The sequence below is a fragment of the Myotis daubentonii genome, chromosome 16, assembly GCF_963259705.1.
Source record: "Myotis daubentonii chromosome 16, mMyoDau2.1, whole genome shotgun sequence".
Classification (NCBI taxonomy): domain Eukaryota; kingdom Metazoa; phylum Chordata; class Mammalia; order Chiroptera; family Vespertilionidae; genus Myotis; species Myotis daubentonii.
Window position 1 is genome coordinate 45578629 of NC_081855.1, and position 23947 is coordinate 45602575.

The window sequence follows — 23947 nt, forward strand, 5'->3', positions numbered from 1 at the left end:
TTTTTCTACCGTTGCTTTTTTTGAACCATGTACAAGCACTATGATTATGATACAAATTGTTTTTTTTTAAAGTAGTCAGCTGGGGTTCTTTGACACAAAAAACCTAAAAATCAGTCTGAACTCAAACTTGTAAATCCGAATGAAGTCCCATTCCACAGAAAGTGTAAACAATTCTCAAGTGTATTTCCTGTTTCATGCACTTTAGAAAAAAAAGTTTAAAAACATTCACACAGCTTATCTACAATGCATTTTTAAAAGCACAGAATGGATGCAAGCCCAAAAAATTTCTAACCTAGGTTGTGTTTTAACATCTCTAGGAACTTAATCGGAAGGTGGCTGAACTCTGCGCGTATGTGGAGACACGAACATACCACCTGCAGCAAAGTGATGCTAAAAGGAGAGGACAGAAACACCTAAGGTGGGCGATATGCCTAGTTTATTATAAGCTCAAGGTAAGAAATGTATTTCAATTCGAACTAAAAAAATAAATATATTGTGATTTGTTTAAAAATAAAAAGTCTTAACAAAAGGGGTAGATCAATACAATGTACAAGAGTCTCTACATTGCAGTTGGGAGGATGCCAGAGCAGGAGACTCAATTCCCAGGGCAATTAAAAAAAAAAAAGAGGCACAACAAAAAGTAAGCTATCAGAGTAATACTATAGGTGATGACTGATCAATTAAAAGTTCACCCCATTTATTTTAATCAACGGTTTAAAACCTTTTCTTTTAGAGACATATGCTGAAATATTTACAGATTAAATGATACATGTGAGACCTGAAAATAATTAAGGGGGGGGGGGGCAGGGGACAAACACACAAAGTAAGATAAGCCTTGAGTATTACCAGTGATGAGTTTTGACAGAGGTTAATGATACTGGTTCTATGTGTATGTCTTTTATTGGCTCCCCTTAAAGGCTTTTCAGAAAGGAAACATGCATTAACCAACTAGCAACTTTTAGGTCTGCAAGGCAAAAATGTATATTTCTTATACAGAGCCTCTTAATACTGGATTCTTATGAATTTGATTACTAAGAATCATTTCCCCTTAAGCCTAATAAATTCTGGGTGTTTGGGAGTGACCCAACTTCTAAAGCTCTATAACTAATTAATCCTGGACACTTTAGGAGCCAGGCCTCCCTCCAAATCCCACATAACTTCAACATCAACCTAAGTGTTTGTAGAGATATTCATTTCCTGTACATTATTAAAATGTTAGCTATTCCAAGTGAGGCAGAAATAAACCTGGCATTTTAATACCTTAATACTTAATAGAATATAGTAAACTGTCACTTTAAATTCTTTCTCCCTACAGGCAATCATGTCTAACTACACAAAGCAATGCTTGGAGGTGGCTGATTTTGTGTTAGATTGTTTTTCCATCCCATCTTAATTATCATGTGAATCATCTTTGACAAATTCAGATAACCCATTTGCTGCATCTTCAGAATCACTTAGGTAAGCCAGGAGTGCACTGTCCTCAAAGCATTATCTCATAGAGCCTCTGAATTGTCAGCTTCATGGTTTTCCAAAGCTGGGTGGAGAGTATTTTAGTAAATTCTGTAACAGTTCATTATGCCTATTGAAAAAATGCAGTGGCATAACACTGAGGCACAGACCTACTAGATTCCATGTGCTAGCTCTCCAACATGGAGCCAGATGACCTTGGGTAAGTCATTTAAACCACTTACTCAATTTCTTTACCTATAAACTGATGGCAATACTCGAAAACTATAAATCACAAAATATTATGACATGTAACGAGGTAATTTTATACAGTCGTTGACAGAGTGGGCTATCAATAGGAACTCACTACCAAATTTTCCATACGTGGCCAAAGGGGAAAGAAATCATCAGCTTATCCATCAGTTTTTTAAAAAATCCTTGTTAAACCTATTACACACCCATAGAAATTTACATTTGTATTCTAACAAGTTTGGGTAAAAGAAATCTTGATACACGACTTAAAACAAAGACCAAAAATGAGTTAAAAGTTCTTGAATGCTCTTCTACATCATTATATCACAGCTAGAGGATAGTGATCATCAGACGGATGTGTTGAATTTACTAAAGATATCTCAGAGATGTAAAAATATATTCTAGTGCACTATACATCTTTGCTACTTAAAAGCAAAATTGAAATTTACTCTTAACTACCCCAAATTGAAGCACCATTATTAAAAACATTTAAACTGTGGAAATTCTATAAAAATTAGTCTTAAACAGAACCACATAAAACTGTGCACTAATACCTCTAGTGTAACAGTGTACCTTATATTTAAAACAAGGGACTAGTTCAGAGTCAATGCCTTTATTAGAAAAAGATGAATACTAAAACTTTCCAATGACAGAGACAATCAAATCTGTAACAGAAAGTCAGAGATACTTTATTTTCACTTCTAAATCCAAAGGCTAGGAATAGCAGAGTTGTAAAAATGGAATCCCACTTAGTCTGATTCACACGAATACTAACGTTTAATCCTGTTTTCAAAGTCCAAGAGTGAAAACTTGCAATTAAACACTGAGCAAGCCACATGTTTAGGTAATATTTCTTAAAAAGTCTTAAAGAAAAAAATATGATACATGACCTAAGTTTTCAGTGGCATATATATATTAACACATGTTCTGAAATCTGGTAGGTCACATGAGTCCTGAATTAATTTTTAATAATAATAATAAAAAAAAACAACTAACTGAGCTTTATACTTTTTCTATGCCACTATAGTTTTCTTTCACCTCATTTTAATGTCGGTCTTCACTTTATGCCGTTTTCAGTTTTCTTCCAAAAATCTTCGAACAGTAGTCCTATAATGCAAAATTTGGGGAAAAATGATAATTAGACAGCATGTAAAAGGCAATCTTTTATGACTAAGTGTTGGCCCAGTCACTAACTGCTAATAATATATGTATATGGAATGTTTTTGTATTCTTTTTCATTATCAAGGCATCAGTGTGGTCTTAAAGCCATGTGCCTGTGTATACTTGCCTATGTGGGAATGGCTCACATAGACATCACATTATACTGCTGTCCTAGAAAAGGAATGCCACCGATAAATCAACTAATTGGTACTCCCTTTCATTAGGAATGTTCTATCCCACGCCACTAGCCCAAAGAATGAATAGTTTGTAGGTTTTAAGAACTCTGATAAAACCTGACTTTTAATAGTTCTTTAAAAACCCAAATTCATTCTGTTTGGTTCATCAGTTCTTTACATTTCAGATTGAAAATGTCTATCCTTGCTATTCACTGCTGCTTTAAATGTATCAGCCAGCGACTATTCCTATATACCTATGGTTGACGGCAAAATTCTCCTACACAGTAGGAAATATTAAACACATACCTCTTAAAGACTTGAGAATTGCATTGAATGTAACAAGGCGAATAATATGAAGTGTTTATTGTATTTAAAATTCTTTAAAGATATCTAATTCTGGGCACCACTGCATCCCTACATACAGTTGAAAAAAAATTCCATTCTGTTAACATTTGATTTATAAGTTTCACGCAATACACAAAAAACCCCTCTGTGCTTCTTGTAAAGAACAAAAAAGATACACAACAGTTAAGCGTAAAGATCACAGGCAATAGCATTCAAACATGGATGTGGGTAGAGAAAGGAGTACCTGGCATGAGTACCTGCTTAGTTTGACTGAATCCTTGATTTTTAATTTGGCTTTTCATGGGCCGCTCACAACACCAACGCTGTGTGAGGTATGGTAGTCAGCTGCAATAATTCATAAACCCTACACTTCCATCAATCCAATGCTACTGGCTCTCGAGTTACAGAACAAACTGCATTAGAATGCAAGGCAATAAAGCAAAAAACTAGAAACATCCTTGACAAAGAAATAACTAGCAGTTTAATTAAAACAAAGTAGTCCAACATGTGCCTCAGAAATATTTAAGTTTTTAAAGCAATGTCTCTGCCAATGTACCAACACAAGATGGACTTAATACCAAAAAGAAAAAAAAAAAAACAGTTCAACCTTTTTATTTAAAAAAATAAAAAGAAATGACAGCAAAATCCCTAAAAAAAGGATAATTAACTTTTCAATGGTGACTATATTACAAATGTGGGCAATAATTTCCAAAGAGGCACACTAATGGGGGCACGAGTCTGCTACAAAATAGCTGAGACAAAACAATGTACCTCAAAATGTTTTGCAGGACTACACTGTCTTTTCCTTCAGAAGATGTATGTCTTCTTACTCGGCTTAGTTCCATCTTCATCTGTGCATACTTACGCTGCACTGTCAAACAGTAACAAAAAGCCCTAATCAAAGTGAGAAACAATACACTTACCTCTGTCTGATCTGAGGTCTTATCAGATCAGTTTTAATTGGACTGAGTGTCACCTTCAGATTTAATGTCTTCACTGGTCCCATTGACCTCATTCTTAGTATCACTTTCCTTTGATTCAGTGTTTGCGTCTTCACTCTGTTTTTCTCGACTACTGGACTTCACACTACTTTTTTTATCATCAGATCCCCTCTTTTCTGCCATAAAAGAAGACATTGATCATGGATTTTAAAGTAAAATACATGATACTTTGAAAAGTGAAACAATCAAGAGATAAAAAGACAATCACTTCCCACAGACTACAAAGTACAGAGTTTGGTCAATTTATCAAAGAGATAAAATCAGTAATTTATGGAGGAGTGGAAAATCAGAGAAAACAAAAGGTAAAATAGTGGGCAAATTATCCAACTAGTAAGAATCTAAAGTACAGGTAAGTCCAAATCACTGTAGAAACTAAAATTTAAATTTTATTTAGGGTAAAAACCACCAAAAAGCAATGGGAAAGATATGGAAGACAGTACACAGAAGCTGTGTTCACATGAAGTAAATTTATTAAGTTAAATGGGTGAAAAAAGTTGTATATTTAGTAGGCACGTTTCTCCAACTATTTTTAAGTACAAAAGATTGCTTACCTATCTATACTAGAAGTCCGGTGCACAAAATGCGTGCACTGGTAGGGTCCCTAGCGGCCGGCCCCACCCCCTGGTCAAACTCTGGGACAACTACTGGTAGAGGGGACAATTTGCATACTCTGCTTTCATTATATAAATTATATTTGAATGCCCAAGGACAAGCCCAATGAAGGAAAGTGGGTCTTAAATCTCAATCCAAGTACTGAACTTTTTTACGCTTTGCTAAGTAATATTTAGGCCAACTCAAGAGTTGTTTTTCTAAAAGGAGACATTAAGTTCAACTCAGCTACAAATAAAGAATGAAAAAGTGAGTCTCGATGTTTTTCTTGTACTGTTTTCTTTGGAATGGTGAAGCCTCAGACTAAAGGTAAAAAGTGGTACACAGAGTAAGTACAGGGCAGCCTTTTCAGTTCCAAGTATTACCTAACAAAAGTTTTCTACAGGAAATGTTAAAGCAACCTACAAACTTTCTGGGGGGAAAAAAAAACCATTTTTTTCTCCTTACAACTAAGTTAAGAATAGCTGGTCTAGCAGACTAGTTCCTAAGACAGACATTTTAAGAGAAGCCGAACCCTTCACAGAACCTGGACAAAGGTGCTAAGACATAACATTAGTAACTGGGAGAGGAATGGTAATGAAAACAAAATATGGCATAAGGGACACCATCCAAAGAAATTTAAGAATTGAAGATCTTATGTGAAGGAGCATGGTCAGTCCACAACACTTGCAAAACGCACAAAGCAACGTCCAAGTAGCTGACTGCAGGACTTGCTTCACGTCTGTCTGTCCACTTATGAGAACTGTGCCAGTACAGTGTGCTCTAACTGACCTTGTGGGAAAGTCCTCCCTTTGTGCCTTATGGGCTTCTCCGGTGCACAGGTAGCTTCAATGAGGAAGAGTCGTCTTGTTGCCCCGTAGAGGACTAGTAGTCAGTCCAATAATCTTATCTTCTGCCCTATGTAAATATGGTAGATCTTAATAGTCCTAAGGACATCCACAAAGTGTGGTGGATTTTAGGGCTATAGATTAAAAAAAGGAAACTCTCTTGACAAAGAGAGTACCCTAAATTGGTTGGTGGTAAGAAAAATGGGTTTGTGTGAGAAATCACTTTTCATTTGCGGAGTTAGATAAAGTGCTTCTATCACAGCACCTGGAGTCGTGAACTCCCTCTTACTCATCAGCATTATCAGATGTTGGCTACTGCTCATAGCTGGCCTCAAAGTTCAGACCTTCCGTCATTTATATACCTGGGAGTGCCTGAGTGGCAATTTCAAAAGCCAATAAAATCATACCATCACTTCTAAAAGAGGCCCAAAGTTAAAGATAAATCTATCACAGCATACTCAGCTTTTCAAGATGGATCTGATGCAGTTTTCTCTGAATCAAGCCTTCTATCCTTCCTCAATATCTCACCAGGAAAATCCCGGTTTGTCCATATTCTAAACACAACACAGTTTACTTGAAAGTTATATTACATTCCATGATGTCATTACAATTAGGATTATAGCTAAGGAATTTAGGACATCTTTTTTTTAATCCAGAAATTACGTAAGCACATCTGTTTTAGGCCAGTGGCTTTTACTGCTCAACGTTGATCCCAGATAGCTATGAAAGCTTGCTAACTTTTGTCCCTGAGAACCAATCCAACTATTTTAAGTAGCATGAATGATGTTATACCAAAGAACTTTAGTTCTCAAAGATAAGTGATTAATTTGATCTCTGACATCAATATCTGCCTCTTAAGATTTGACCCCTCACCCAAAAATACATCGTACAGAAAGTCTTACAAAAATGTTGGGTAAAACTTTCTCAAAGCTAACAGTTATTCCTGTGTAGCCTCTGAATCACAGAAGTAACTTCTGAACTTAAATGGCAAATACTAAAGCTCATGCAAGTTTAAAAAACGGTCCGTTTCCTACGTTTTAACATTTGCTCCATGTTGTAGAAAAAGCCAGTATATGTAAATATATTTTAAAAGAAAGTGAACTGATTTAAGGAAAAATAAAAGCAAAAGACCAAAAATAAGTTTACTGTTTGCGCTGCTAGTTCTAATTCACTCTAGCAAAAACCCGAGTCTGACCCCCTCCAACCAAAAAAACCAGAACAAGCTAGTTCCATAAAGAAAACGATGAACGAGTACCACATGAATGTCCAGTACAATAAACTCGAACAGCAGCACACACATTATGTGGTGACCAAACATGGACACAGGCAGAACCGTATGGAATAAGCAGAGCCAAGAAAATTACAAATAGGCCCTCTCATTCCTAAATGTCATGCAAAGCAGAACAGTTAATATAAAAGACGCTCAAAGAATCTGAAGAAAATGAAGAAAGACCTCGATTATTAAAAGAATTATCTTTCAATAAAGGCAAAGTTAAAGGATGAGAATATCCTTGTGAAAACATGCCAAAGACAAAATGAGACAGTCCATTAATAGTGCACAATAAACCAAATACTAAAATGCCACAGAAAACAAACAAAAAAAGTAGAGGGGAAACAGAATGATGTTTCATTAGAAAACATGGTTAAAACACATGGTAAGATACTAAACTTCTGTGAACTTAGAAGTTAATTACTGCCCCAGCTGTTTTGGCGCAGTGGATAGAGCATCGGCCTGCGGACTGAAGGGTCCCAGGTTTGACCCCCCAGCAGGGGGTATATAGGAGGCAGCCGATCAATGATTCTCTGTTACCATTGATGTTTCTATCTCTCCCTCTCCTTTCCTCTCTGAAATCAATAAAAATATATATTAAAAAAAAGTTAATTACTGAGTTACATGAATGTTACACATGAGGACCAACGCAACAGTGTACATTTATTCTGCAAGACATATTATGGAACACTACAGCAGATTTTTTTTAAATGCTGCCAATAATAACCAAGTTAATATATTCTATAGCTTAAAAACACCTGAAAGATAATGCAATACTTAGAATACTCTAAATCAGTGGTCGGCAAACTCATTAGTCAACAGAGCCAAATATCAACAGTACAACGATTGAAATTTCTTTTGAGAGCCAAATTTTTAAAACTTAAACTATATAGGTAGGTACATTGTTATTAACTTAATTAGGGTACTCCTAACGCTTAGGAAGAGCCACACTCAAGGGGCCAAAGAGCCGCATGTGGTTCGCGAGCCGCAGTTTGCCGACCACGGATCTAGATGATAAGACTTCAGGTTATAAATTGAATAATGTAGTTTTAATGTGTCCTAAGAAAACACCAGGTCAACTGTCATTCTCACAAATTAGAGCAGGAGAGGAGACAATAATGCCCATCTCCCACTGAATGGTGATCACTGTTAAGTGAAAAAGGAGTATAGCTTGAAAATGGAACCCAGCCATTTCAAAGATTGAGGAGGCAAGAATGTAAAAATAGTACTTAATGGATCAAATTCTCACATAAACTAACCTTTCTCCTTGGATTTTCTATCTTGTTCTCTGTCCCGACTTTTGCTCCTGTGCTTGTATGACTTTCGATCCCGGCTTTTTGATCTCCTTCGATCTCGACTACGAGATCTATGCTTTCGTTCTGATCTATCATGGCTTCTGCTTCTTCGGCGATCTCTACTTCTTAATAATTTAAAATGAAAGGAAAGCAGTTTCAGCTGATATTATAAGAGAAATTATATACCACTGAATAAAAAATAAGATTAAACTAAATTTCCCCTTAAAAGGCAAATGAATATAATTTACTAAACCCATTTACACTAGACATCTTAAGAACTGAAAATCTAACTTCAATTTTTCAAATAGTGCTAAGATAGTTATCATGCTCTTTGACCCCTTCTTTAATCACAACTCTAATTAAAAGTTAATTTCATATTTTTGTTTTTAAAGAATTAGTTACATGTTTTAGTTCTTAATTATGCTTGATGTTATTCAAAGCAAAAGTATATAATCTTACCTAAAAAAACTTATGATTTAAATGTTTTCTTAGGACCACTGAGAAGTATTTAAAAGACCACCTAGCCCTAACTTGTTTGGCTCAGTGGATAGAGCATCGGTCTGCAGACTCAAGGGTCCCAGGTTCGATTCCGGTCAAGAGCATGTACCTTAGTTGTGGGCACATCCCCAGTGGGGAGTGTGCAGGAGGCAGCTGATCGATGTTTCTAACTCTCTATCCCTCTCCCTTCCTCTCTGTAAAAAATCAATAAAATATATTTAAAAAATAAAAAAAAATAAAAGACCACCTAGTAAACTCACTTTCTAAGTAAGATTGCATCAAACCTCCCCAGACTGATGGGAAACTGCCAAGAATTTGCCTTGAAGATGGATTAGTTCACTGATTCAACTTTCATAATCCATCCTCATGCTTAATGATACTTAAAACCACCCCAAGTATCAAGGAATAACAAACACTAGTAGTTACTACTGTTTTTACTAATACACGCACTGCACCAGGCACTGTCTCACGTGTTCTACAAACCTGCTTCGCCTTCTTTCTCTACTTCGTGACCTTTTGTGGTCCCGAGACCTGCTGCATCTTCGGTCAGAAGTTCGGCTTGAGTGGCGACTCCGTGAACGACTTCTCTTTCTTCTCTCCCTATCGCGAGCCCTTTCTTTTTCTCTCTCTTCCTCTTCTCTTCGTCTTTTCCTTTCTCTTTCTTCCCTTTCTCTCTCCCGTTCTTTTTCTCTTTCTTCTCGTTCTTGCTTCTCTTTTTTTAAACGCTCATCACGATCAGGTTCTTCAGTTCTTTTTCTTAATTTTTCCTAAGGAAATAAATTTTTTTAGAGCTATAAACTTTAAAGACATTGTCAAACAATGGTTATCTAACATGGAGCATTTGTAGACCAACTTAGAAAATTTTATGCCTTCAAGGGAAATTCCAACACCACATACACACACAAGATATCATTATGTGACTAAATCCTCAGGAAAATTCTTTTCCCCAAATTCATGGAGTGAAGACAATAAAATACTTTTCTAATCTAACTGATTAAGCAAAGTTTTATAGGGATTATCACTGCCTCAAATAACACACTAACAAAATATCACCAAGAGGTTTATATCTATGTAATCAATCTTTAGCCATAATAAAAATATATTAGCTATCGCTAAAATATATGTTTAAAAGAAACTTACTTTTAATTCCTCTACAGTAGTTTTGATTTTGGCATAGCCCATGTGCTGTTTTCCCATTAAATGGTCATCTACCCGGGACTGGGCATCTCCTACGATCAAAAAAGCTCCACATACTTCACAAACTTCCATCTGTTTTTCTTGGGCAGCAAAACTTTCAATTGTCTAAAATGATAAATCAGTTATGAGAATGTCTGAGGACGAGAAAACAAACAAACCTCAAAAGAATACTTAACATTTACAGCAGACTTAATTTTGTGAACTGCTATTTCCCATCTCCCCCAGCCTTAATACCAGCAGCAATTGGGTATACTTTTTAGAGGGGAAGGGTGACAATAGTAACCACTCTTCGTCTCATCTAGGAAATGCTGAGTCCTCACTGCTCAACTGTAACCATTGAATTATCTGCACCACCTTGAAAAAGTTAATCTCTCTATTAAGTTCATTTTTTGTTAGATTCAATAGGCTAAAGGTGTCACTTCCATAGTAAAAATGTTTTTCAAAATCATTAAGGTACTAATTGAGCATAATCTGAACATATCCTAGTCAGCAGTTGGGAACCAATTGTATTCTACCATCAATATCCATGAGTACATATTCTCTAATTAAGACAGTTTATTAAAAGCTGAAGATATTTTCAGAGTATACCAATATTAAAGATTAATATGTACCGAGTAACTTATTTTAACAACAAAAAACCCCACAAATACGATAGTTCCGGTTTGCCCAATCTTCACTAACACTTGATATGGTCAGTCTTTTATATTTTAGCTATTCTGATAGGTGTACAATAAACCCGAGAATACTCATGATGATATAAGGCACCAGTTGGCAAGCCAGCAGCTAGAGGCCTGCTTTTGTAAATAAAATTTTATTGGATAAAAAGCCTCTCACCCATTTGTTTATATATTGTCTAAAGCTGCTTTCATAAAGGCAGAGCTAGGTAGCTGCCTCAGGACAGTGTGGCTTGCAAATGTAAAGTATTTATTATGCAGCCCTTTGTGATAAAGGTTTGCTGATTCTTGATGGAGGACACTAGAAAATTGTTTACAGAGGGTCTCAAACAAAAATAGGTTCTAGTAATTCACAGCAAACAGCCTCGGTAAATCAAAATGAGGTTGCTACTCACCGATGTTGTGGACCTAAGCAATTCTCTCTCCTCTTTTAACTGTTCAACTAATTTCATCATTCCTTGGGCTTCTTCTACTTTTCCTTCAGATCCTAATTCTTCAATCTAGGGCGGATTAAAACAAATAAACACATTCAAGCTCCTTTCTAACGAAATCATCCAAATACCTCCCCCCCCCCCCCCCCGTGCTTCATTAGCATGGTTGTTTGGGTCTTTCTGTTTGGTTTTGTTCACTAAAGCCTGTTTAATTTACCCTTTTGATTTTTTTATAGCATTAAGAAAGTTTACTTGACATGTAATACACTACTTATTTTAAAGTGCACAATGTGGTTAAGGTTTGACACACATGAAACCAATACCTTCATCTAGATAATGAAAACTTCCATCACCCCAATAGATTTCCTTTATGCTTCTGCAGTATCTCCTCCCCAAACCACCACTGATTTGCTTTCTTTCACTATAGATTATTTTGCATTTTGTAGAATTTTATATAAGTAGAACTATGCACGGGGGGGGGGGGGGGGGGGCGCCCTGTGGCCTGGCTTCTTTCACTCAGCCTAATTAACTTAAAATTCATCATACTGTTACGTGTAATCTATCTATATAAAATCCTAATATGCAAATCAACTGAACAGCAGAATGACCGGTCGCTATGAAGTGCACTGACCACCAAGGGGTAGAGGCTCAATGCAGGAGCTGCCCCCAGCCAGCAGGCCCCAACTGTTGGTGGCAGCAGGGGGCGGGGCCGGCGCCAGGCCAGCCAAGGTGGATGAGAGTGGAGGCCTTGATCACTCTGCCGGTCGCTCTACAGATCGGCCCTGATCGCCCGCCAGGCCTAGGGACCCTACCCACGCACAAATTTTTGTGCACTGGGCCTCTAGTTCCTTTATATTACTGAGTAGTATTCCACTGCATGGATACATCATAATTTGTTTATCCATTCACCTGTTGATAGACATTTTAGTTGTAGGTTTTTGTTTTTTGCCTACTATGAATAAAATTGCTATACATTGTATACATTGGCATACAACTCTTTGTGTAAACATGTTTTTATTTCTCTTGGGTAAATATCTAGTAGTGAAATGGCTCACGGTATCTCCTTTAACTTAAATAGATAAAACTCTTCTGCAAAGTGGTTGTACCATTTAATATTTCAGCAGCAGTGTACAATAGTTTCAGTTTGCCCACAGCTTCACTAACACATGGCATGGTCAGTCTTTTTAATTTTACCTGTTCTGATAGGTGTACAACTAGTACCTTGTTGTGGTTTTAATTTGTATTTTCCTAAGGATATTGAGCACCTTTACACGTATTTATTTGCCATCCTCCGATCTTCTTTGAGTAAATGTTTATTCTAAGTATTTCCTGACACTAATGCACACAGTTCTTACCTGTTGCAGGAGTACATCAATTTTATCTGTTAGAACCTGAATTTTTTCTTCATTTTTGCCTGTTGGGCCAGCTGCCTATTGAAGACAATAAAATGTATTATCAAACAGTAAAGAACAAAAGTAAACATTCAAACTCTCACATATTGTTTGTATTTAATAATTAAAATGTTGAATCACAAGGATAGTAACTCAGTTATCTTTAATTTGTTAGTCAATTACATAGTCAGTTACTAACGTTTAAGAGAAAAATCTGATTAGCAAAATCTATTACATTTACTAATAAAGATTGAAAAAATGCCTTTTAAATAAGTTTTATGTCATTTTAAAAGAACACAAAGTAATGAATGAACTTGAACACAAGTTTCAATACTAGAAAGTTCTCCAGAGAACAAGGACACTTTACAAAGATTGTAAATTAATTTCATTCTCACCCCAGAGGACTGCTGGTTTTGAGATAATGCCAAACGAGCATGGCCTCGTCTAATTCTACGTTCTACTTCTGCAAGTAAACTCTGTAAGTATCGAAGAAAATCTCTCTCATAGCCAACTTTCATGAAACGAGAACTCTTTTCATACCTGATAAAAATGAAAATAAACAAGCATTAAATTTTTTCCAGATCTCTATTCATTACAACTCACATATTCTACCATAACAAGTCCCATAGTTGCATTTAGGCTAAAAGGTAAACTAGGTATTTAAGAAGTGAACTTCTAGTTGTCCCTCCTCCTGGTAAAGGGAAGGTGGTATTTAACATTATGTTTGGTTAAGAGCATAGTTTTTACAATCAGGCAAATCTAGGTGCTTCAATACCAACTCTACTACTATATTTGATCTGTGACCTGGACAAGTCTCCTTTATAAAACCAGGGTGTCAATAAGCAGCTGTGACGTATCATTATTGGAAGCTACGACTTTCTGCCACCCCCAACTAATGAATAGGACGGACCTCTATCAGGCATTCATTTTACACTAATTCCAATGATTTCTTCAATCCTTTTCCTCTTTAAACCAATGACTGGGAAGAAGGGAGATGGGGGATGACCAAAAACAAAAGTAACTTACTGTTTTCGTAGATTTTCATCATGAATTTTTTCACATGGACCTGGAGGAAAAAAACGAGAAATATGAATGTACATAAAGTATTGGTGACCTTACCAACTTTTCCTCTTGCTAAAATAAAAAGTTCCTTTTTCAAATAAAGGGGGAAAAGATTCATTTTATCATTTGAGTAGTCTGTAGGTACCTAAATCGAGCCTAATGAATAATGAAGCAACATGCCCAAATAAGCACACGAAAACTGTTTTCCTTAGTCTTAGAGATCCGTATAATGGAGAGCAACTGTATGTTAAGAAGAGAGAGAGCGGGAGGAAAGAGAAAATTGTTCCTTACTGCCACCCAAGAAAAAAAACTCTGATGAGGGTGGACTACTGGTCAGAACCACCACTGACATCTTGTTAATTTTGAATATCTGCACATGTAGTCAAACAGTACAAGACTAGCACCCTAGTCTCATCCCTTCCCACCTCTAAAAGGCTACCAATTTTAACTGTTAGCTGTTTCTTCTGGATATTTATAAAGTATCCATATATTCATAAATTCAATGCTTATTTTAGTTGATGTTGGGCATCAAAATTTTAGATTAAATAACTATTCAGTGTTTATAGTTTGACTATGTAAGTACTATTAACTGCTGAGCCAACAAAAGGTGCATTATGATGACACTGAATACACTTCACTTTGTTAGAATTCTTCATTTGTTTAGTTTTCTATTTACTTCCAAATTCTTCTCAAACACTTTAACTCAGCTATAGAAACTATCTCAACAATAACTTCCTTCAAGATTCAAAACACATCAGAAAATCAGCTTCAGTTTCTTCCACGAATTTTCTGATCTCTTCAATATGGGCTGCTTATTTTCTAAGCCCACTAACAGAGTTGTCATCCTAAGAAATTCCTTTTCTGGTCTGTTTTGAATGCAGTTTACTGGATCTCTTGTTTTTCTCCTTCTTGGTTTATGCCCTTGGGTTGGTGGAATTTCCAGGGAAAAGGTTCATGGGAGATATATATGTTGAGATCTTGCATGTCTGGAAAAAAAAATCTCTTTTCACCCTCACATTTTCACCTTTGACCATAAAGCCAACCTAGGTAAAAATATTTGTCAGTCAGAATCCTCAGGGTGTTTCTCCAATGTCTTCAAGCTTCCAGTGTTGTTACCGAAAAATCTGAAGCCAGTCTGATTCACAATCTTGTGTGCCCCACCCCCAAGGTGTTCGGAAATTTCACAATGGTGTGTCTTCTTGGTATGGGTCTTTTTCACTTACTGTGCTGAGTACATGAAGACCACATTCAATCTAGAGACTAACATCCTTCAGTATTGCACATTTAAAATTTTTCTCCTTTCTGTTTTCTCTATCTAGACCAGTGGTTCTCAACCTTGGCTGCACATTAGAATCACCTGGGAATCTTTTTAAAATCCTGATTTCTGGGCCTCATCCTCTGGAAATTCTGTTTCTTTGTTATGGGGTGGGGCCACAACATTAGTAACAAAGAAACAGAATTTCCAGAGGATGAGGCCCAGAAATCAGGATTTTAAAAAGATTCCCAGGTGATTCTAATGTGCAGCCAAGGTTGAGAACCACTGATCTAGACTCTTCAGCTATTAAGAGAGCTGGGCTAATATTTTAAATATTTTCTGTCCAATGACCCAACACTCCAGCAAATTTTCTTGATTTTATTCTCAAAATTTTCCAAAGATTTCATTTCAGATTTCTCCAGTTCTAATTTCAAGAACTCTTTTTGATTTTTCAAAAGTTTCATTTTTATATAGCATCCTATTCTTCCTGATATCTTCTAATTTCTCTGATACTAAATTTAGTTAAAACTTTGTTTTCCTTATCTCTAACTCCACTAAATTCTTTTCCACTGTTAGTTTTGGTTAATCTTTCATGTGGAAGGTTTTCTTCAATGTCTGACTGGTGTCCTTGCCTGGGAAACACTTCCAACATCTGACTGGAAGTTGGTATGCACAGGCAGGGTTTGTCAACTAATAGGAGCTTTACCCACTGGAAAATCAGGCATCAAGACTTTCTTTTAGAAGAACTCCCCAAGGATCAGTACCTGTAGATCACTTCTCGGGAACTGTTCACTTTCTCTAAAGAATCCTCTTCTCTTCTGCCTGGGGAAAAACATCTGGCTGTATTCTTCTAGGAACAGGGCAGAGGAGGGAATGGGAAAACCCCACTATTAAGAATATAGACTCAGTTAATCTCTCACAGTCTTCAATTTTACTCTTTACTGCCCTGTGCTATGTCTGGAGTCCCAATATCTAAACTCTTCCAGCCCTGATGTGCTCCTAATGCTATAGGGCAAGCATTGTGCTTAGTGAACTTTTCTTTTATGGTTCTAAAACAATACTAGTTATGTACAATCCTTGGGAGAATAGTAAGTCAGTTGTTTTGTTGTTGTTTTTAATCTTGTGGTTCAGTTGAACTAGAGTCTCTTTAATTTCTCCAGAAAGTAACCCTCAGGAATGAGAGAGGAAGAATCACCATATGCACAGGTTTTAAGGGCTGGATCACCTAGACTAGTGGTCAAGAGAGGGGGATTATGTCCGTCTCCACCGAGACATTTGGCAGTGCCTGGAGACATTTTTGGTTGTCACAATTGGGGGTTGCTATTGGCATCTAGAGGCTAGAGGACAGACCCCTAAAAACAAGAAAATTACTCAGCTCAAATGTCAAATGTCAAGGTGGAAAAACCCTTAATTAGACTTTCCATTTTCAGTCCCGTGACTCAACTCTGCCTTCTATGGTAACTGGTGCCTCCAAATCCCAAGTCTGTCCACCATTTTGCTGATCAAACACTCATTTCTGTTTAATATCCCCTTCTGCAGGCTAAATTTTAGGGTATAGGTTTCTCTGCTCTGTTGAGTTTGTAGCTACTCTTCCATCCACTTTGTCATCTTCCAAAAATTTGTTGACATCTCTAATGATATCTCCTCTTCCATTTATACCTTTTTTGTTTTTAAAATTTCATTTTAGTGGATAGGATTCAGGAGGGAATGTAAACAAACAGGTATAATTAACTAAACTGACATTTATTAATAGGTTCAAAAATCTAAGCCAGGAAAGAAATTTCTTTATCAATAATCCTTTAAGATAAAACTTTTCAGAATGGTAAAGTGCCATTTTAAATCATCAATTTGATTGTTACATAGAAAATTCACTTACCAAGATCTGAACGAGTATTTGTGAACAATTCCGCAGGACAAAAACCACAGAGATAATATTTACAAACCTAGTGAAGAAAAACAAAGGTGCTTAACCTTAACTTTTAAAAATTTTCAGTTTTAAAACTACATAGGAAAAGGTGTCAAATAACTATTTTCTCATTTCTGGATCTTCACCTTTCAACCAAGTAAGTATAAGAACAATTTCATTTGTTAGACCTTTATTAGTTAGGTGATTGGTGGCTTCTGGACTCCTGCATTTCAGTGAGATATGTAAGACTAACGAAGAGATACCAGCTTTTAAAATCACCAACCACCGACACCGCCCGCCACCCCCCCCCCCCTATAGCAACAAGTATGGGATGATATCTAGAAAAAAAGAAGTATTTGTTTTTTATAAAAAAACAAAAAACCAACCCAAACACCCTACACTGTTCTTATTGTTCTAACACTGTTAAAGACCAGACCGATTTACAGAACCAAGTCATAAGAAAGATAACATCCAATTTCTGCTTTTGATACTCTACTCCCATTTTAAATTTATCATGTTGGCAACAGTTAACCTATTATTTTGAAACTGTCATATACATTTTTTTCATTTAAAAATCAGGAATACCTGGAAATTTTACTGATGGGGGTTTAAAAAAAGAAAAAAAAGAATGCCTATCACTTTGTAACCATGGTTGAACCATTCACAACCACGGTGCCAAAAGAATTTTTAAGACATGCAATACCCAAATTTAGTCAGGGGCATTGACCTCTCTTCCCTTAGATTGTTTAAAAAAAAAAAATGACAACAGCCAACACAACAATAGCGTGTGATGTGAATGACAATTATACTTTTCTTTTGGTCACAGCAGCAAAAAATATATTTTTTGTGTGCCGCAGAATATTAGTAATTAGTTTGTGTGTGCCATGAGATGAAAAAGGTTGAAAATTGCTGGCTTAATGACTACTCTGGCTGGAAACAAATGCTTCTTTTTAGCTAAAAGAGTTGAATTCATTGAGTGGGTTTTTTTTTTTTTAAGGAGAAAACGTTTACTGTAAGAATTTATAACAAAAATATTCAGTCCCTGATAACCTACTGTTGTCAGGGTTCAACTATACCATGTTCACACTTTCTATTGTCATTCATTTGCATGCCTTTTATCACATATACACCTTTGCAGTTATGGTTCAGTCTTTTTACTGCCTACTCAAACTGTTGGAAACATTTTAATCAATTTTCCATAGCATGCCCATCTAGCCACCTGCACCCCCCCCCCCAAAAAAAACACACACCAAGAGCCTTAGCTATAACACTAAGATTCCTCAGGCCCTAGTAACACTTGTCTTCTCTCCCACTCCTTCAGGCTAATTCCTACTAATCCTTTAGGTCCCAGTATTTAAGGGTCATTTTAGGAGGCCTTTCCTGAATACCCCAGGCTGGGTTAGGTGCACCTCTCATTTGTGCTTTTCTCCATTGTGGCACTCATCACATTGTGTTATGAAGTGCATTCACTCCTTCATATCTGCCACCAGACTGGTGTTCTCTCAGGCCAAGTGCTGTATCTATACTATGCTATATACTACTATAGCTTAAGAGCAATACACTTTTGTTGAATGAATGCAGGAATTCCCCCAACTTACAATTAACAAATGAGAAAATTAAGCATAACTCATAAAATAAGGAAGCACTACATTACTAACTTAAGCTCCTTTTTCCCCTTGTGAAGAAATCAAGTCTAATGATACAGTACACACCCACACTTTCCCTAAAGCAATCAATCAAATACCTTAACACTTTCAGTGTGATAATAGCATTGTCCTTTTTTTAGTCTCTGTATTTTAGAAATACGTAATGATATCATTAAGGCTGAAGTGATGAATTCTCCAAAATAATGGAAGGGGCAGAGAATATAGAGGAAATAATATTGGCCATGTGTTGATAATGTCATATTGGGTATGGGTACATGGAAGCTCAAACTATTCACCCTACTCCTTATGAATGCTCTGAGGAGAAAAAGCAAAGAGCAGTTAAGAACACATATTAACACAGACTGCTGGCAATACCGAGAAGCCAACACTCACCTGCCTGCCATGCATTGAGTAAGGCAGGAAATGCCTGCATTTCTGACAGAAGAACATTCTGGTGACTCTGAATTAAAAATATCTAGTAAAATACTTGAACGCTCACAAGTAAAAATGGTGGACAGAAGTCTTAACTGTTTTTTTCTTTTCTAAGTAACTTCCAAGTTGATGACAATGTTTGTTAACATTTTGAAGATTTTAGAAAAGAACATTTAATTCAATTCCCCCCTTTAAAAAATGTTTCAGAGAGAGGGACATTGATTTGTAGTTCCACTTAATTATGCATTCATTGGTTACTTCTTGTATGTGCCCTGACTGAGATAGAACCCCCAACCTTGGCATGTCAGGACCATGCTCTAACCAACTGAGCTACCTGGCCAGGGCTCAATTCCCTTTTTAAATAATTAAACCTCCACTGAAGAGAGGGCATACTTCAATTTGATAAATGATAAAAGAAATCTCATTTTAGGTATAATGAGAATTAGAGTTAAGTCAACAGTTACATAATTGCACATTTGGGTTGAGATCTATAATGTAAAAGTCTCATTTTAAACTACAAAATTCTTATCTATTCTGTTAATAATAAGGCTTCTAATGCTTTCTCTGGCAAACACTGAAATCTTCTGATGTGGACACTGAAAGATGCTCTCACTAAGCAGTTAAAATCATATGCTTTCCTGATTACTGCGGTTGGTTAGGATTAACAAAACTGTTTAACACAAAATATAATCACAAGGAATAAAATATTAACAAACGAGGCAAAAAAAAAAAAAGGTGTGTCAATGAATCCTTGGAACACTAAGGCTGATTTCACTTCAGCTGAAAACTTTCCCTCAAATCCAAAGCAATCTGCAAAGGAGTTGGGAACACCTGTTCAGTACTAAAAGCCCTTCCCAAGACTCACTTTTGGTAGTGGTAATATATACATCATTACAAATAAATGAAAGGTGGATAATTTGTATCACAGATGCACCTTACACTTAAAAACGAGCTTTCCCAAGTGCTACTCACAATTAAGAACCCAGGACTAAGAGGTGGGTCAGGAAGCAGTAGAATGCTTAAGAGGCCATTATAAAATATGCAGATTTCTGGAGCCTTTCCCCAGACACGCATAATTAGAATGGGGGCAGGGGTGAGATGCAGAAATCCACATTTAAAACAAATTATACAGCCCCAGCCCCGACTGGTTTGGCTCAGTGGATAGAGCTTCGGCCTGCGGACTGGAGGGTCCCAGGTTCGATTCCGGTCAGGGGCATGTGCCTTGGTTGCGGGCACATCCCCAGTGTGGGGTGTGCAAGAGGCAGCTGATCGATGTTTCTAACTCTCTATCCCTCTCCCTTCCTCTCTGTAAAAAATCAATAAAATATATAAAAAAGTAAATAAATAAATAAATAAATAAATAAATAAATAAATAAAACAAATTATACAGGTCCGATATAGACATCTAGGAATGACTTTTAACAATAAGGTAAAGACCTAGCGGGGTAGCTCAGTCAGTTAAGAGCAACGTCCTGATACACCAAGGTTGCCAGTTCGATCCCTGGTCAAGGCACATACAAGAAACAACCAATGAATGCATAAATAAACGGAACAACAAACTGATGTCTGTCTCTCCCCTCACCCCTCCTCTCTCTCTAAAATAATAAATGTTTAAAAATTAAACAAAAAAACCCACTAAGGTAAAAGTTTCCATTTCAATCATTAAACAAAATAATTCCATCCAGCCGAAATTGCTTTCCCCAACTAGTGCAAAACTTGCAAAGAAAAAAATTTCAATTACTATAGGAATGGAAATGGAAAAATATTTTGAAATATCAGGTTACAGTGATGGTGAAACCCCTACATTTATATGCAGGAGTTGCCCTTACTCCAAGATTTTAGCACTAACAGCCAGCATAAAATAGCCAAATGACCTGGAAGTGGTGCCACGAACTTCCCCAGCTTTATTATACCCTCCAGTAATTCTGACTTATTTAGAAGAGGCCATGTGCTTTGTTCCTGGTCAACGCCAACCTTTCCCCTGCAGTCCTGAATCTGAAATACTAGTAATTGACTTTTTCAAATCCCTGAATCTGGAATGAAGTGCAATCTGTCATTAAAGGCATAAAATACTTTGGTGACAAGTACAGAAAGTTTAAATCAGCGAGAAGCACTAAAACTGAAAAGTAAACAGATTTAAAACAGCTGAGATGACATAAAACCTAAGTTGCTATTCTGAGAGCCTCATTGCTAATGTTATAAACCTGTAACATATAATGCAATGTGGGAATAAATACCACCACGGAAACAAAGTTTCTCCACCACCCTGTTCAAAACACCAAGGAGGTACAGCTTAGGCGGCTCCAGTCCACAAGGAGGCAATCAAAAGCGATTTTCCCTTTGATTCAAAATTGATAATTGTCTTTTTTGTACATCAACTAAATCCTTTTCTGGGGAAAGCTTAGATGGAAAGATTACTGAGTTAAGTGGTAAAAGAAAAAGTTACCTCACTGTGAAAAAGAAATGCCTACAAAAAAAGAGGGTCAAGACAAACAACAAAACTACTGTCTCCTATTTAGACAAATAAGGGGGGGAAACCCCAAAACATTAAAAACCTACAAACTTTCTAAAAGCTTCACTTCTCTTGAGGTCCATGCCAAATATGGGACTCTGACCCACCTTAACCTTTCACACTATGGAATCAGGTAGCGTCCCGATCCTTTAAACCAGTGGTTCTCAACCTTCCTAATGCCGCGACCCTTAAATACAGTTCCTCATGTTGTGGCGACCCCCAATTTCATTGTTACAAATTGAACATAATTAAAGCATAGTGATCAATCACAAAAACAATATGTAATTATATATGTGTTTTCGGATGGTCTTAGGCGACCCCTGTGAAAGGGTCGTTCGACCCCCAGGTTGAGAACCGCTGCTTTAAACACACACGCATGTTTCGATGCACGGAAAGGACTCGGGTGGCACTAACTTGTTTCCATGCGCTGCAAAGAGATCTTACTCTGGCCAAAGCCTGTGTTTAGAGAGTAAGCAACTAACTTTTTTTAAAAAAAAATTCTATTTGTTTAACCGTTCCTTCATATTTTGATTAGCGACTGCCTTTGAATTACCATGTTGTTTGATTATAACGGCAAGCCAAGTAAAGTTAAAACCCTACATCTGTTCTTCAGGTAAGACTTAAAATAACCGTTATTGCTCCACGTTCAAAACACCTGGAACACATGAGGGTCTTTTCAGAGAACCGACGGCATGGAAGTGTGGGCAGGGCCACCAAGACTTGGCTTCGCCACTTAACCGGCCGGCAGATCCCGGGTGGGCGAGCCTCACCCGTGAAACTGGGGGTGTAACAGTTACCCTCACTCACAGGGTCAGAGGACCAAGCGAGTTTTCTAAGAAAAGGCTTTGACAAGCGCCGACTAGAACGTGCTGCTATCCAACAACATTTGCAAACAAACCTTTGTAAATACGGGTGAACCCGACCAAGTTAGGACCTCTTTAAAGATTCATTTCCCCAGATAAGCCTCCATTCAGAAATCGGACTACTGTCCCCACGAACCCTGGCCAGAAACGTCGGTCTCGCTACGTCGCTCAGCCCAAATAACGGGAGGACGTGTGCTTTTCCCTATTCCATTATGAAATGAAGACTCTGGAGCCCCCGATACAGTAACTCCTTCCCCGCGTGTCCCCTGCGCTGCCTCGACACCAAAACCAAAACAAATCATCCCTCCTGCCCCGACCCGGGCAGACTCCTCCCTCCCGGGCCACGCTCCCGGCTCCCGCCGGCCACGGGCTCAGACACCCGACAGCGTCGCGGTCCTGGCCCCCCGCCCCGAGTCGAGCCGCGGGGACCGGCGGGCCCAAGCCCGCGCCGCCTCCCTCCCCCCCCCCACGGCGCCCGGGCACAGGCCCAAGGCCCGCGGGACTTACGCTCTCGTGGTCCCACCGCACGTTGCTGCGCTTCTCATCCGGGGCCAGGTTTCGGTCCCGGCCCATTAACTCATCCAACAACTGCGCGGCCGAAATCATGGTGCTTCCCTCGAGCGGCTGCTCCCGCCAGCCCTGGCGCCCACTGAGGAAAACGCCGGCGACCCCGTCGCCAACCTCTCCGGCCGGCACGCTGGCCGAAAAAGCCTCCTCCAAAAAGAAGCCGATCAGACAAAATGGCCGCCGCGCGGGCGCTTTCCCAGCGTGCAGCGCGCGCGCGTGCGCCCTCGGGGTCACGCCCAAGTCTGGGAGGAGAGGTCGGTCCCGCTTCCGCCGGCCCAGGGGGCGGGGCCTGCCGAGGCCGGGCCGCGACTCCGCCCCTCCGCGGCGCCGCCCCACTCCGCTCCTGGCGGAGCTCGAAGCCCAGAGCGCTGTGGCTCCGGCCACCGGTTTCCCCGAGCGCCCGTCTTCCCGAGCGCCTTCACGGGGAGAAATCGGAGCCTCCGTCTCGGAGCTTCAGCACGGCTCTGAAATGGAGGAAAGAGCCGCGCGTCCCTGTGTCCCACGCGACCACCCGGTGCCATCTTCCAGTGGAGGAAACTCATTCCACGTTCAGACTCCATTTTCCCAGTTCCTGCGCTTCGAGGAGTGGAGGGGGCGGAAAGGGTAGCCCTTCCACTTGGCCTGGTCCTCCCACCCCAATTTTCCTGATTCACGGGGTGCGAAGTCGAAGCAGAGATAGGCGGTTTCTACACGCGAAGTACGGCGATTCAGTTCTGCACCTGATGCCTCCCAGTCTGGAATTTTTTTTTTTGAATTGTCGATTCATTTATTCAGTTACCTGAGTACTTACTATGTGCCGGGCACGCTCTTGAGGCTTGACGCTAAGCTCGGAACCTTTCAGACACCGCCCTGCTCCCACAGACCTTGAGGATCAGTGAGGGAGACAATCAGTAAAGAAATATCAACTGTCAGTATAAATCGGGGTACAGATGCTAAAGCCAGATTTCCTGGGTTAGCAATCCCAGCTCTGCCATTCTGTCTTCCTTTCCCTACCTACAAATAGGGTTTATGATAATAACTAGAGGCTCGGTGCATGAAATTCGTGCACGGGTAGGGTCCCTAGGCCTGGCCCGCAATCAGGGCCGGTCTGTGGGGCCCCGCTGGCACCCACCTTGGCCGGCCTGGGGCCTC

At 38.6% G+C, this 23947-nt stretch overlaps 1 protein-coding gene and 1 long non-coding RNA gene across 11 annotated transcripts; one reads left to right on the forward strand and one right to left on the reverse strand.

Annotated features, from left to right (window-relative positions):
* The first annotated feature begins 84 nt into the window (after window positions 1-84).
* Window positions 85-4017, forward strand: LOC132218825 (uncharacterized). Its single transcript, XR_009449284.1, has 2 exons — window positions 85-452; window positions 1316-4017. It is a non-coding gene; the product is annotated as an uncharacterized LOC132218825 (long non-coding RNA).
* Window positions 2367-22998, reverse strand: LUC7L3 (LUC7 like 3 pre-mRNA splicing factor). Of its 10 annotated transcripts, XM_059670616.1 has the most exons (13): window positions 22757-22998; window positions 16767-16833; window positions 13600-13639; window positions 12969-13113; window positions 12538-12612; window positions 11147-11251; window positions 10021-10182; window positions 9364-9647; window positions 8347-8507; window positions 4357-4497; window positions 4152-4251; window positions 3638-3703; window positions 2367-2805 (listed from the first exon to the last, which is right to left on the reverse strand). In XM_059670616.1, exons 1-12 carry the CDS (start codon window positions 22853-22855, stop codon window positions 3679-3681), a joined length of 1404 nt encoding a protein of 467 aa, XP_059526599.1. In that variant the 5' UTR covers window positions 22856-22998; the 3' UTR covers window positions 2367-2805; window positions 3638-3678. The 10 variants fall into 10 exon arrangements, 9 of the variants coding, with proteins under 9 accessions (XP_059526599.1, XP_059526597.1, XP_059526598.1 ...); XR_009449283.1 differs by having other exon boundaries at window positions 3638-4251; XM_059670614.1 differs by lacking the exon at window positions 3638-3703.
* Window positions 22999-23947: the final 949 nt, after the last annotated feature.

Excerpts from the sequence above, each read along its gene's own strand:
- LUC7L3 (XM_059670612.1), bottom strand. The coding sequence starts at position 22,855 with ATGATTTCGGCCGCGCAGTTGTTGGATGAGTTAATGGGCCGGGACCGA. Across the intron at positions 16,834-22,756 it reads TGCGGTGGGACCACGAGAGC|GTTTGTAAATATTATCTCTG; the intron begins GTAAGTCCCGCG and ends TTTCTTCACTAG. Across the intron at positions 11,252-12,537 it reads TTGATGTACTCCTGCAACAG|ATTGAAGAATTAGGATCTGA; the intron begins GTAAGAACTGTG and ends AATCCGCCCTAG.